Consider the following 15,187-nt stretch of genomic DNA (forward strand, 5'->3'; position numbering starts at 1 on the left):
AGTGTACTACATAGGATATGGATACTTTCTAATGGAAATCAATCTAACTCACTGTTTTTCAATCTTTTCCTCTCCCTCCACCCACATCCTGTTCCTTCCTCCCTCTTGCTAGGGAATTTTCCAAGGAAAGAGAGAAGGCTAAGGCTCGGGGAGATTTCCAAAAGTTACGGGAAAAGCAACAGCTAGAAGAGGATTTGAAGGGCTATTTAGACTGGATAACTCAAGCAGAAGATATTGACCCAGAAAATGAAGATGAAGGCATGGATGAGGAGAAGCCTCGAAACAGTAAGCAATTTTCTTCTGTCCGTCTTTCTCTGCTTTTAGCAAGGGAACCTGTGCCCACCTGCTCCAGCGCTGAGATTGCCTATAGGGCAGAGCAAGTTCTTCCTGAGGCTCTCACTATGCTTGTATGTGATCCAAGTGAAATACATGCTGGAATACGCGGGAGGGAGAAATATGTGTAAAATAATTGATTTTGTTCTGCAGATCCTCAGATTCTTGTCTGTGGTACTGACATTAGAACCTAGTATTAAACAGAAAAAAGATCAATACTTGCTGTTATAAGTTTGCTACTGGGATAAGGTTTAAAATATACATGTCTCCTATTCATTTACTTAATTGCAGTTCAGTGTTGCAGGCTGTTGACACATGGTTAATTACTTTGAAAGCAAAGGTTTCTAGGCAAAGCAATGCTACAGTATGGGAGAAGGGCCAGATCAACCCTGTTGTACATTAAGTTGGCCATCTGTGGCTCCATTGAAATCAGCGGAATTGCATTTGCTTTTGCCAGGCTGGAATTAAGCTTTCTGACATTTCTTGCAAGGGAATTACCTCTTTTTCTTCTGTTTTGGAGCTGAGAATATGTTTGTACAAAATGAGAATTCATCAATTCTCTCTTATTAGAATTATGAGTTTGAAGAAAGCAAAGATTTCTTACATTTAACTACCTTCACTCTGTCTTTTAATTCCACCTTGTCTTTTAGCAGTATTTGAATCACTTCAGAAACATCTTGCAGTTGTCATCATAGGTCACATACTTTGGAAATGTCAGTCTGAACCTATAGGCAGTTACACAGCTAATGGAGACAGGCGCTACATTTAGCTTTCCTTATTTAAATCTGCATTATCCCAGCTTGAGTTTGGAAGAGAAGACGTGAAGTCTTTTCCTATAGCTCTCTTACTACCAAATAAGCAAAATCCATGGCATGATCAGATCAAAGCCATATGTGTCCAGGAAGATTGGACACCGGAAAGTTAAACCTACACAAAAAAAAGGAAGAGTTGTATCAGATTCTTATGATTTTTGAGAACGAGCACTACTCCCTATAGTTGTCATAACATTTTCAGAAAAAGAAAAAAAAAAAGGAGAAAAAAAAAACCCCAAAACTTATAGGGGTCATTAATATCAAGTCATACCCTTCATAGCTAAGTGTCTGGATTTGAGGGAGTCTCTGGGGACACCTGCTCAGACTTTCCCAGGATAGATTACTTTTATGTTGGTGCCTTCATAGGAATTACAGCTTACTTTCATCATTTAACCTGAGTAATCAGGATTATGTTACTACTCATGGCCAAAATTTGCTCTTCTGTGGAATATAATGTAGGGAAGATCATATCTGTGATCCCATTTCATTTCCTTGTAGACAGAGTTCAATAGTAAGAAAATAACACCACTGTAATGGATAGTGCTTGATATGCTCAATATGGCATTGGAGTGGGGAAGTTGGTTGTCACAAGGTGGGTCAGTGAAGTCACCAGGAGGCTTTCCCTTTACTTCAATGGGAAGTAAATTCCTCCTACAGGCATGCCTGGTAAAGAAAACTGTAGCCAGAGGGGTAGGAAATATGATGTGAACCTGCCAGGGCTACTTTCAAATTTGAACATTTTTCTTTTTAATGAACATAAAAATAATTATGCTTTGGTAAAAGTTTTTTGGGATGGGACAGATGTGGATTCATTGCATTCATTGCAAAGTGGTGAGGTCAGTCCAAATTTGAGCTAACAAACTCCTTTTCTGTGTAGTGATATTAAGAACTGGAAGATTAATAAAGTTCAGATTAATAAAGTGAGTTTTGTAAAATAAAAGGGCTTAAAAAAATTGGTGATATTATATCTGACAGTTTCTCAAGAGCTTCTCACAGTTGGCTGTTAATGATAGAATTACACACTATTAGCAAACTAACTTGTTATCCATTTCTTTTCCAAACTTTTAATGCAGTATCTTCAGTGCCACTGGTTCTAAATATCAAGTGTAAGGACAGCAGTGTTAACCAATCTCTACTGCACAGTATATCTTTCTCTTTGCCTTAATCAGCTTTTACTACATGACAGACTAGACTTGGAAACGGGTATCAGCAGTGTCTAGTGGTACATGGTAATATTACACCTTTGTTGATAGGAATTGCTTAGAATGTGAAGGAAAGCTCTGGAATGATCTTGGCCATGTATGAGGGAAAAGTCATGCTAAGAAGTCTCTGAACAAGATAATAGCAGAAGCTATTCTAATGCTCAGTCTGAGCATTAAGAAACGTTGTTTTTCTATAAGGATGGTCAGATGCTGAAACAGGCTTCCTTGAAAGGTGGTTGATACCTCATGTCTTTTATGTTCAAGTGCCATTTGGATAATGCCCTCAATAACATGCCTTAACTTTTGGTTGGCCTTGAAGTAGTCAGGTAGTTGGACTCAATCATCTTTGAAGTCCTTTCCAACTTTGCTAGTCTATACTATTCTATACTGTTCAGTGCTGTACCTTGGTCTCCTTCCTGACAAGGGCTTTTTTAACTTTGGAAGTAATGGGTCTTTGTGTTGCCGTCCTCTGATATAGAAGCCAATAGCCACTGAATATGGAAGGTAAAGAGCAACTTTGGGTTTCCCATCTTCAGCCCCAGCCCTCAAGCCAATAAAGATACCTTGGTGCTTACTCCCACCTTAAAGAGTTGAGGTTGTGTTTTGGTCATTCGTACTTCATAAATCACGTTCCTTTTTCTTTTCCAGTAGGCTGCTGTATATACTTTTGTACGATTACAGGTATCACATTGTTTGAGCTCTATTGTATTTCCTGATACTTCTGAATTTCAATCTTTATTCACGTGACAAGTGCTACTCCATTTTCAAAGCCAAATAGATTACAGACATTCTCTCCTAAGGTGTCATATTCACTTCATTTGTTTACGTGCTTGACTGTCATGCCTCATCCACCAGAGAGGAGGAAGGTATACTCCAGGTATACGTATCTTCTTTCTCCAAGCCGAACAACCCTTCACTTCAGTTGCCTTTGCTTTGGTTATATTAGGCTGATGCTTAGGAAATTTAGATTCCAGATAATGACTCACACTATTATTTTAAAGAAGTCATGCTCGTTTTTACTTCTTCAATTTCCCCATGGAAGTTGTATGCAGTTTTGGAGTAGTGTTGTGGTTTTTTTTTTTTAGTAAAAATATTAAAGTAGAATCTCAGCTAATATAAAGCTGCAACTCTGTGATTCAGCAGTTTCCACCATCTGTGATCTTGCCCAGGTACTATACCTAAACTGAATCATCCCAAGTACAGAGAACATATGTTTCCAGTCTCTTCTCTGTCCTTGGCTGTGGAGACCAGTTTTTCTGTCTTCTTACCCTGAAAAGAGAACTGCCAGCCTGGGAACTGCCTCCTATAGAACAGAGAACAGGAAGAAGGGAAGAGAACTGCACTTGCATCCCCTTTGGTTTGATTGCCTTTGTCAGTCTTTTGGGCACCATAAGTCACATTTTGTATATTCCACTGCTTTCCTGAAGATGTTGAAACTTGTCCTGAGTCTCACTGGGTGTTTACAGCCCTTAATGAAATGGTTAAGTCCAAGAACTACAGCAAGAAGGGCCCCAATAGAAGAGAGGGTGAGAAAAGAAGGTGGACAGCCTTTAGCTGATGTTCTCTGTGGCAGAGGTCTTAGCATTCTTCTGAAGCATTTCTATACCAGTCATCTCACATTCACTGAAGAGCATTCACAGAGCAGTTTGAATTCATCTACACTTTTGGGAAGTGTATGTTGAAGGCAGTTCTTTTCACTTGTTTGAATACATGCTTTTTCTATCTTGGAAAGTATGAGGTGGGAAATGTGAAAAGGCTTCTAGGGGCTATTTGTGTTAATAGTTTTCTCCTATGCTCTTTTCCTGATGGGCCTCCTGCAAGGGAAAAAAACATAAATTTGACAAAGGAGAGAAACACATGTCATGGCACAAAGCACATACTGAATTTCAAAATTACGTGATAGTGAAGAGAATCATCCCTTCTGTTGCCACAGCAACTGGGAATTTGCCCTTTTTTATTCTTCCTGAGAGTGTTCTGCCATGCATCTGTGTTGCTGTAGGCAGGAACAGAAACCTCAGTCCAACCCAGATTCTCCTCCTATTGAAGTTAATTGGCAAAATTCACACTGACCGCACTAAGGTCAGTAAAAAGCTGTGAATGGCAATGGAGAAGTAATTTGATGTTTCTGACTGCTCAGATTTTGCCCTCCCTCTGATTCAGTGTATTTCAGTCCTATTTGAAGATGCCGCCTGCCATGTGAGCACAACCACATTAATATCTATAGGAGTGACAGAGCTTACTGTTTGGCCTGGAGTTTGGTAACAGAGGTATTCATTCAGGAATACTCATTTTTCTAGTTAAGTCATATCCAAGGTAGTACCGTAAATTCAAGGGCTGATTTGCAAGTAGCTTACCCAACAGAAAATCGAAAGTCTAATCATACTCCAGGGCTCTATTGCAATGGGACTGATTACTGTAAATAATCAAATTTTCATGTAACGCAGCAGTAAAAACACTGCAAGTCAGCGTGTTGCCTATCAAAACATATAGCAAAACTTCAGAATGTACACTGAATAATGAAAGATGCAGGGGAGAGAGGCTTGACTGTACATGTAAATTTATGCCTTAGCTCAAGTGGAGGTATAAAATGCACAATGGAAGATGATGAAGTTGAGAAATACAGGAAAATTCTAAAATTCTTAAAAATCTAAGCTGTTAAAGAACAATACTTTTTTAACAACAGGTCTCAGTTTTTACTTTCAGAGCAGTTATTCCAGTATCTTTGTGACCTTTGGAAACATTTACTTGCATCTCTTGCAGCCTTATTTTTACCCACACAGTCACTGTTGCTTGTGAACAGCACTATGTTTTCATGGTAGTATTTAATCTCAGTTTTGTGAGAGTCTGCCCTAGGAGAAAATGTTTTTGAAACAGTGAGGAAATTTTCAGGTGCAAGGTAAAACTTTGAGAAGAAATAGGGATCCTATGGACCATTAGAAACTTCAGAAAATCTTTGTCTTTCATGCTTTGTGCTTCTGAATTCTGGGAGAGAAATAAGAACAGGATAGCTGAGCTGATGGTTCAAACAAAAAAAAAAAAAAAGAGTTTGAGAACTCTAGAACCAGGCAGCCTCAGTAGTTTCAACTGAAATAGGGCTTTATTCCCAAGAGCTTCAATAGTATGTAGTTTGACTCTATTTCATAACAGAAATAAAAGCATGACCACATTTCTCTAACAGTTCAGGCTGTTTAGGTTTTATTTGTCCAGTTCCTGTTGACTTGACTTTCTTTTACAAAGTCAACTTCCATACTGTAAGGAGACTCCATTGATTTCAGTGAGTACCAAATAAATTCCACTGATTATAGGGAAAGTTGTCACTAAATCCTATGCAACCCTGTGCAGTTTTTGTGTGTTGTTTAACCAGAGCACATTTGAAATGCTTGAAAGTATCTGTTGATGGTAAATCCGTTCACCCTAATTTATTCTAATTCCGTTTGCAGAATTTGTCCTAGTATATTTAATATACATATGGAAGGACTTGGGCAACCTTGGGCAACCCTGGGCAACTCCTTGCCAAGAATGTACAGACTGATATGTTAGATGATTTCTACCTATTGTCAAAAAGCAATTAATAAAACACTGTGCTCATGTGGGATTTAAGATAATCTAAACAAAAGCTCTAAGAGGCGCTGTCTTGAAATCAAAACTTTTGTCTGTCTAAACCTCTAAAGCTAGTTGGTTATTTCAGAGTGTGTCATACAACCTGGTTGTATTTTGCTTTCCATGCATAAATATGGCAAAAGAAAAGGCAGTGCTGTAAAGTGATTTATTATCTGTTAAAACATCATCTAAAGAAGAAGAAATCATACTATCATCTTCTTTGTCATTGTCTGCTGATGTGGAAAATAATCATCTGCTGACTAGGGAAAGATTAGCTGCAGTGCCAACAACTGTAGGTATTTCATTTGGGTACTTGGTAGGAGTTTCACAAGGTTTAGGAGCTGTGATACATTGATTCTCTTTCACCTGGAGACTGAGACAAAATAGGGGTTTTCTGGTTCTTACTGCACATATTTGATTCTCCTAGGGTGAAAAAACATCCTCCATACAGTCAGCTGCAAAGGTCCAGAGCCATGATTTGTTTGGACAGGAGTGTCAGCAGCTCTCAGACATGTGCCTTGCTCTATCCATGCATTGTAGAAAGCAATCCCAGTGGCATTTCTCTACCTTGCCATATCCAAAGTAGCTCAAAAACTGTTCTTTGGACAAATACTACAATTTGTGCACACTTAGTAAAATGCTTTGGTAAATGCTTTGTTTTTCTTGTGTGGAAATGTTGCAAAATGGGTTTGTGCTTCCAACGTCAAACTGGAGTCCATAGTTAGCATGTTGCCTAGAAAAAGCTTTGGGGATGTTAGTTCTTGCACTGGGATGAATCACTCCTATGATCCTTAGGCAAGACTCTTACTGAAGTTGCTGAGGATTTTGCCTGGATAAGGACTTGAGCCCCAATTTGTTTTATCTGAGGTTAGTAACAAAGTAAGCAAGCATCAGCACTAGAGAATGTTGTCTGATGTTAGGTCTTGATGTACTAGAGGCTTTTCTACTCTCATCCACGGCTTTTCCATGCAGCTGTTATCCACCAAAGGGAGAGCATGAGATATTTCAGATCTGATACCACTTACAAGACTGCATAGTCCAGATACTGCTGTTTGCCCAGTGCATAATTCCACTGTCATACAAAATGACATTGTATGTGTCCTGAATTTGAGCCACCATCATTACTAGCATTTTGATTCCATACCTGTATATGTGGAAATATGGAATTGCACACACATAAACGTTTATATCCTGAAATGAAAAAATGACAGATATCACCAAAAGAAATGAGAAGGTAGCTGTGACAAAAAGTAAAGTTACCATTTAAAAGTGACCGCTTTCACTTTTGCCCTGTGTTCCATTAATGTCACCAAAACTGTGATGTCAACAATTTGACCTTTCCCCCATTGGAAAACAAGTCTGGGAGTAGATTTCCCTACTGACTGACTTCTTATGTTGCTTTCTGTTTTGAAATCTCAGTTAACAAACAAGGTAGCTGTAGAGCCTTTATCCTGGATTGTTCGTCTTCCTCACCTCACTCTTTCCAAGAAGAGAAAGGGTAAGACACAAAGATGGACAAAATTAATTTTCTCAACAAAGAGAAATTAAAAACTACTTGAAGCTCGTGTTTAGAAATGTTTCTTCTACTAGATTGATTTTTTAAAACTTATATATAAGTTAACACTTGGATAGGGAAAAAATGTTCTGGCCTGTTTCATATGAGACAGCCAGCACAGCTTTACCAAGGGCAGGTCATGTCTAACCAACCTGGCACTCTTCTATGGCGGAGAACAGCACTGGTAGATGAAGGAAAATTAACTGATGTCATCTACCTGGACTTGTGCAAGGCCTTTGACACAGTCCCGCAGCACTTCCTTATCTCTAAGTTGGAGAGATATGGATTTGAAGGCTGGACTATTAATTGGATAAAGAATTGGTTGGATGGTCACAGCCAGAAGGTTGTGGTTAATGACTCTGTGTCCAGATGGAGGCCAGTTGTGAGTGGTATGCCCAGGGTTCCATCTTGGGACCAGTGTTCTTCAACATCAATGACCTAGATAGTGCGATTGACTATACCCTCAGTGTGTTTGTTGATGACACCAAACAGAAAGATGCAATTGACACATTGGAAGGAAGAGAACTGGACATGCTCTAAAACTGATCACATAAGAGTCTAATGAAGTTCAGCAAGACCAAGTGCAAGGTTTGCACTTGAGTCAGAGCAATCCCAGATATGAGTGCAGGCTGATAGAAGAATTCATTGAGAGCAGACCTGCAGAGAAGGACTTAAAAGTCCTGGTGGATGAGAAGCTGGCTGTGAGTAGCTATGTGTCCTTGCAGCCTGGAAAGCCAACTGTATCCCTGGCTGCATCAGAAGAGGGCTGGCCAGCAGGGAGAGGGAGGAGATTGTCCCTCTCTTCTCTGCCCTTGTGAGGCCCATCCGGAGGCTGGCATCCAGGCCTGGGTCCTCCAGTATAGGAAGGATGTGGAGCAGTTGTAGTGGGTCCAGAGGAGGGCCACGAAGATGATCAGAGGGCTGTAGCACCTTTCCTATGAAGAAAGATTGAGGGAGTTGGGCTTGTTTAGTTTGGAGAAGAGAATGTGCCAGGGAAACCTCATTGCAGCCTTCTAGTACTTGAAGGGAGCTTACAAGCAGGACTTTTTACATGATCTGATAGTTAGAAGACAAGGGGGATTGGATTTTAAAATCCAGTTAAAGAAGGCAGCTTTAGTTTAGATGTTAGGTGAAAATTTTTTACTCACTTAGTGGTGAGGCTCTGGCAAAGGCTGCCCTGAAAATTTGTGGATGCCCCATTCCTGGTGGTGTTCAAGGCCAGGTTGGATGAGGCCCTGGGCAGCCTGAGCTGCTGGGTGGCAGCCCTGCCCACAGCAGGGTGTTGGGACTGGGTGGGCTTTAAGGTCTCCATCCTAAGCCGTTCTATGATTCCATGACCTAGTTTAGAGAAAAAGGCACAAAAAAGGCTACATGATGTTCTGAAGGCCACCCACCCTCTCAGTGTGAGAGTCAGAGACATCTCTCAGTCAGAGAGATGCTACTGCTCTGTCCTTTATACCAGAGTTTTTACCTTATATTGTATAGCATAAGGCATTTATTGATTTGATCAGGATGGTCTGGAAAAATTTTCCTTCCCTGGAAAAGCACTGTAGGTATATTATACACTTCAATACAATTTTCTCATTACCCTGGAAGTATGGATTGTTCACTTTGTAATTAACTAAGTCAATCAATAGAATTGTTTTTAATTAGTAATGTAATTTAACTACTGAGCTTTTATTAAAAAGCAGCAGTTAGGTTCATTGTCCTTAGATTTCACAACTTCCTAGTTTCTCTTCCTTCCTTTGTGGCTGAAGGGAAGCTTTAATCATAAAAAAAAAATGTGGGCAACTGTTTTGAAATCCTTCTTTCTTCTCTGTTGATGGTTACTGCTGCAGTTAGCTAAATCCCATCTAATCCAAATGAAATCTAGCTCAAGCCTCAAGAGGAAGATATGGAGAAGACAAATGGGTGCCTTTGAGTGGAGAGCAAAAGAAGAAAGACTGCTGGTACTCAAGAAGCCTCAGGATAACGCTATGGCCAACTCTGCAGTCTATAATTCTGATTTGCTCCAACATAGCATCAGGAGGCCTGGTATTGTTTGGAGTGGAGTAACTCTTCAGTTTAGGGGAGCTGAGACAAATTCAGGCATGTGTCTGACCCAAGCAGCCAGCTCCTTGGAGGGACTCTGGTGTTTAGTGGAGATCTGAGATAATTAACTGAACCAGGGACTGTTGTTGCAGTGAGCACCTCCTGGGTCTTCTGCTGCTGCCACCGTTGCACAAGATGGAGGGCAGTGTGAGAACAAAGTCCACAACTGTGCCTGTGGCTTAATTTTTTTCTTTCTATTCCCTTACAGAATCAAACGCCACATAAATTAAATAAGCTGCCAGTGTGCTATAGTTCATGTCTGGGAAAAAAAGTTAGATTCTCTGTGACTGAAAATGTTTTGGTGATCTGCACGTGCTCACCTGTCTTGTAGCTGAGGATCTGGTTAGTGTTGTCTAACTTCAGTTTTTCTAGCTCCTCCCTTCCCTGATCCTTGTGACCTGGAGCACAAGGCTACACTGAGCACTGCTAGAGCAGTGAAGTGTGACCAGCTACAGCACAGAGAGGATGACATTTATGTTGATAGGACATTAAGTTTATCTGCTATAAAAGCTATTTCCCTAGTAAAGACTGTCTGGTGAGATAACACCTCTGTTTTGCCTGCTGGAAGAAAGACTTATGTTGATGTAGGAATCCTCTTTAGTACTAATGTGTTGCAGAGAAATATCTTCAATGGTAAGGCTTTAGAGAGAATCCATTGTTTATATAGCTGGGGAAGACACCTCCGTGCAAATAAATTAATCTCCACCTGCCCTGTTAGGAAGTACTTCTGGAAGCTGTCAAGATTTATCTGCTTACACTGTGATTCCACTTCTCCTGAAGGGACATTAGAGGCAACTGTCTTTGAGGAAAGTGCCATTGCCTTACCTCCTGACAGATTGTATGTGTGTTATTTCCCATGGTTAGGAAGGTGCAGAAGGCATTCAGTGCCATGAACTCTACAGAAAATTTTAAGAAGAAATGCCATAAACCCTCAATTTGAATGTATATATGTAGAGCAAGGACAGATCTTTTAAGTAGAGGCTTAAAGTATACTCTTAAATCACTATAAGGGCATTCACAGAATGATTTGCAAAACTGTGGAGTGTTCAGCATTTCTTGCTGAAGTCAGTAAGATTGACCAGTGCTGTATGTTTGAAAAACAGTTATCACAGATTTAGCCTTAAGTGTCTCTCCACTGAGATAAAAGCATCAGTGGAGCAGGATAGCAGCTGCAACCCCGAGGACTTTTTTATGTGATATAGCAAACTGTCAGAAGAGAGGCTATGGTGTTCAATAATGATTGCTGACGGACAGGGAACGTGTGTTTGGAGGTAGGAACAGCTGCTGAGGGTGAGAATCAATCATATTACATTACTGCCAGATGACATCAGGGCCAAAGTGTGCCTGACATTGACACACAAATAAAAATTAGGGGTATGTACAGAAATCAAAGACAGTTTTGGCTCCAAGAGTTTAGAGTCTGAATGGGCAAAAGGTGGTATTGTAATTTTATAATTCCTTTTTTTTTCTTTTTTTCTTTTACTGGAAAAGCAAAGCTAATATAGAAGGGAATAGCACTTTAGATACTTCATGGTACCCAAGACTTTCATTATAGTCTGGCACATAAAATATAGCAGTTGAGGCTTTATGCTTTAGTTTTATGCAAGCTAGGAGATTTCAGCTGATGTGGGACATTCTAAATGCCATCCAGTGCCTCATAAGAGCCAACTAAGTGTGGTTTGAGCAAGGGCAGACTGAGGGAGGCAGGAAGAGCATTAACAGAGCTCCCCTGGGGAAACACCATATCCTCCTCTTCCCTGCCCCTCACAGCTATCTTAGCTCTAGCAGCCAGTTGCTTTCTTAAATGGACTCACAAGCAGTCACAAGCAGTCACACAAGGAGGCAAAAATAATAGTGTTTTGTTTTAAATGCAAATAGGGTTAGACAGCTAGCCCTGCTGTTGTGATGGCAGCATGGTGGAGCAGTGTGATGAGCTGTAGCTGATGGGAGCTTGGTGAGGCAGTGATGTCCCTATAGCACAGCATGGTGACAGGCCGTCTGGGTGACATTACACAGCTGAGCAGTGTGTTTGTGTGACTGATCTGATAGCCAGTTTTGGCACAGCTGAGGATTGACAGCTGTGAATGGCACTCAGCACTTTGGTGGAAGCCTGGAAAACTTGTGGCAGGACCCTGATACAGACATGGCTGTGATGGAAGAGCAGTTACACGCTTGCTCTGTGACCAATCACATTTACTTATTGAATGAGAACCTTCCCATCCTCTCCAGTACAGTCTGCTAATAGGATAAAAATCTCTGGTTGGGTTTGCTCCTGAGAAGAAAAGCAGACCTCTCATCTTGGTTATCTCATAAATGACATCAAGCCCAGAGGTGGCAGGGGAAGGGAAATGTTTCCAACTGGGGAACTGAAAATAGCTGTGGCACTGAGTCTGCCTGTTGACTGCAGCAGCTCTTCAGTGAGCAGGGTTGTAGAGGTAAGTCAACAGATGAGAGATCTGGCCTTTTAGGTCTTGAGGCCCATATTGAAATTCAGCTGAAGGGTCCATGGATGTTTGCAGTGCTGCTTACACCTTCATTTCTGTGTACAGTTCACAGGGCACAGCGTGATGTATCTCTCTTCTTTCCTGCTTGAAGAATGGCTGCAGTCAAACATGACTACGAGTGGCACTGAGGGACATCATTAGCGTCCATGGTGGTGATGGGTTGGCAGTTGGACTAAATGATCTTAGTGTTCTTTTCCAACATTGATAATTCTGTGATTCTATGAAGAGCAAACTGTAGAGATCTGCAGGGGATGCACTAGTAGGTGCATTTGGGAGTCAGTGGAGATCAAGATGGGGAGGTTACCAATGGCATTAAAAACCAGAGGCTGAAATAAAATAACAGGAGGGCTAAACATCAGAGCAATACTTCAGTGGCAGAGTTGCATGGATCCTCACAGATGTGCAGATCAGAATGTAGGTGTATTATCTAGCTGTTTGAAGAACCATGAGCAGAATAACATGGCTATGCCAGGTCACTAATTACTTGCTTTAACACAGCTGTGTGAGGGAAGCTTGCATAACACCTGCCCACGCTAAGCTCAGCTCAAGCTGTTGTTATCAGTCCCTCACTCTCCTGAGTGCTCCAAGTATTTGCAAACTAAGAATCTATTCTTTCTAGGCTAAAATAAAATGCCTGTTCCTTTGGATTGCTGTAATTGACCTATTCTCGGTGCTCTACTCAAGAGATGTAAAAGCTTTAATTACTGGTTTGACAAGCTGACTTTAAGGACAAAACTCTTTAACTTGAATTCTTTGCTTTTCTGCTGGCTGCACAGTAACTGGGCCTGCCCAGCTAGCATGTCTCATGCTTCTGACTCACGTTATTATGATAATAGTGTCTAGTATCAGACTAGTCATTATGTTAGCGAAAGTGTCTGAAAGAACACTGCATGCAGGAGCAGCAGACAAAATTGCAAGCATTTTATTTACTAGGCACAGAAGAAATGTAGCAGAGTAGGGCTTAAAAGCGGAAATTTATGTGCATTTCATACTAGAAGAGGTGATTTCGTTTTCAGAATCTGTCAGTGAGATCTATGAGTACAGCAAGGGTTCATCACTTTCCCACAGCCCTGGCTTAAGAGTGACCTATACCTAATGCATGTGTTTATATTACCCATTGATCAGTGAACAGAACTGTTTGATTATTCATGATCAGGAAGGCATTACCCATGATCTTTCTCATGCATCCCAAATGAAGCCCGCTACTAAAAATGTCTGCACTTACTGAAAATTAATCTCTCTCAGGCACATCCTGTGCAATGGGACTGCTCAGGGAGTGCCTTGTTGCTCTCTTTTCTTGATAATATTAAAGCTCAAATATTTTAAGTAAGCTACTCCTATGTTGCATCTTCCAGCATGCACTTAACATAGAATCATGGAATTGTTTGATTTGGAAGGGTCCCTTAGAAGTCACTCAGTCCAACCTCCCTGCAGTGAACAGGGACACCCACAGGTACATCAGGTTGCTCAGAGCCCCGTCCAGCCTGACCTTGGGTGTCTCCAGGGATGGGGCACCCACCACTTCTCTGGGCAACCCTGTGACAGTGCCTCACCACCCTTACTGTAAAAATCTTTTTCCTCATATCTAATCAAAATCTCCCCCCCCCTGCCCTCTTTAGTTTGAAACCATTTCCCCTTTTCCTATCAAAACAGATCCTGCTAAAGTCTGTTGTGATTGTCTCTCCCCTTTTTTCTTATAGATTCCCTTTAGATATTGGACATGCATAGACCACTCTTTCAGCTTGCAGGCATATCTCAGATTAAATAATCAGTCACTTTTGTTGTTCTTTCCAACAGCTTATTCACCTGTGACCCAACATCTGCCTAGGTGCCGTGACTGTCCTTTGAAATTATAGAATTTGTCCACCACATTCACTTTTCATTTGCATGATGTTCTGCCAACAAGAGCCGGCCTCCAAAAGAATAATTTCCTTCTTCAATACAAGACAGTCCTCAGAGAGACCTATCTTCTTGTTCTTCTCAGCCCAGGCACAATCCCTGCCCAAACTTCCCAGCTGCAGGGCTGTGTATGCTCCTCTTGGGAAAGATTTGTGCTGTGAGCTCCTGACTCACTGAAGCATCCAAACATAAGCACAGTCTCTGCTGTCCTGACACATTCTCTTATGTGTTCAAGCTCATAAACCGTAGACCACTTACCAGGTCTTCAGGTGTCACCAACCTTGAAATGGCTTGTGACAGACAGGGATGTCATAAAACAGCTAGTGCTGCATCTCAGTCACTTTAAAGCTTGGCAATCTAGGTGGTGAGCAGCACTCCCTGGAGTGTTTCTGATGACCTAAGCAGATCAAGTTAGAACTGGCTTCTGTAATTTTTTTTGCTTCTCCCAGACTCTGCAGGGAAGACAGATAGGGCTGTGAACTGAAAGAACAAAGATGCTTTTGCTGAAGTAGAGATCCTCATCAAAGTTACTGATTCACCACCCAGGTGTATATTTCTATGGATGGGCAGATGCAAAAGTTTCCTCCTGCACAGGAATTTAAGGAAACACATGACCTGCATTAACCACATTTGGACTTGAAGCTTATGTGCTGATAATTTCCACTAATAACAATGCAAGTGTGCAGAATATAAGTAGCCTTGTGATTATTAGAGAGACAAAAGTGATGAAAGTCAGAAGGATTTTGTCTTTTTTTTTAGTTGCTGATTATTCTCTCTTCAGGGCACTTTCTTGGTTGCTAATTATTTTCTTCATTTTGTTTCATCAACCTTTGGATCCCTTCCCAACACATTATCTACAATGTTTGCAGCTCTCATGCTCTTATTTGTTAGATGCCTGCCAGTCTGCATTATTAGAATCTTTTTGATTTTCAAGCGATGTGCTCATGCTTCTTGTGTCTGTGTATCATTTATTGAGTAGTTTCAAGCATATTTGATGGCGCTGCTGCTTACCCCACTTTCTTCTGTTCAAAATCTTAAAGAATGAGAGAGAGATCTTGCAGACCCACTTGGAATGTGCAATTCTGATTTCTTCACTAGCACAAAGTATTGTTGAAAATGTCATAGATCCTCTGTTGTTTCACTGTCCTTTCCTTTCCTTTCCTTTCCTTTCCTTTCCTTTCCTTTCCTTTC

At 40.9% G+C, this 15,187-nt stretch overlaps 1 protein-coding gene across 15 annotated transcripts in view; it reads left to right on the forward strand.

The window, feature by feature from the left end:
- Positions 1 to 15,187, forward strand: part of CACNA1C (calcium voltage-gated channel subunit alpha1 C) — a 474,784-nt gene that overhangs the window by 329,967 nt on the left and 129,630 nt on the right. For all 15 annotated transcript variants that reach the window (XM_042837682.1, XM_042837670.1, XM_042837684.1 and 12 more), the window contains exon 9: positions 113 to 285. In XM_042837682.1, the coding sequence (XP_042693616.1) occupies positions 113 to 285 (173 nt within the window). The remainder of the gene's footprint in view (positions 1 to 112; positions 286 to 15,187) is intronic.

The sequence above is a fragment of the Centrocercus urophasianus genome, unplaced genomic scaffold (assembly GCF_019232065.1).
Source record: "Centrocercus urophasianus isolate 14NV4802_14NV808 unplaced genomic scaffold, USGS_Curo_1.0 seq_73, whole genome shotgun sequence".
Taxonomy (NCBI): Eukaryota; Metazoa; Chordata; class Aves; order Galliformes; family Phasianidae; genus Centrocercus; species Centrocercus urophasianus.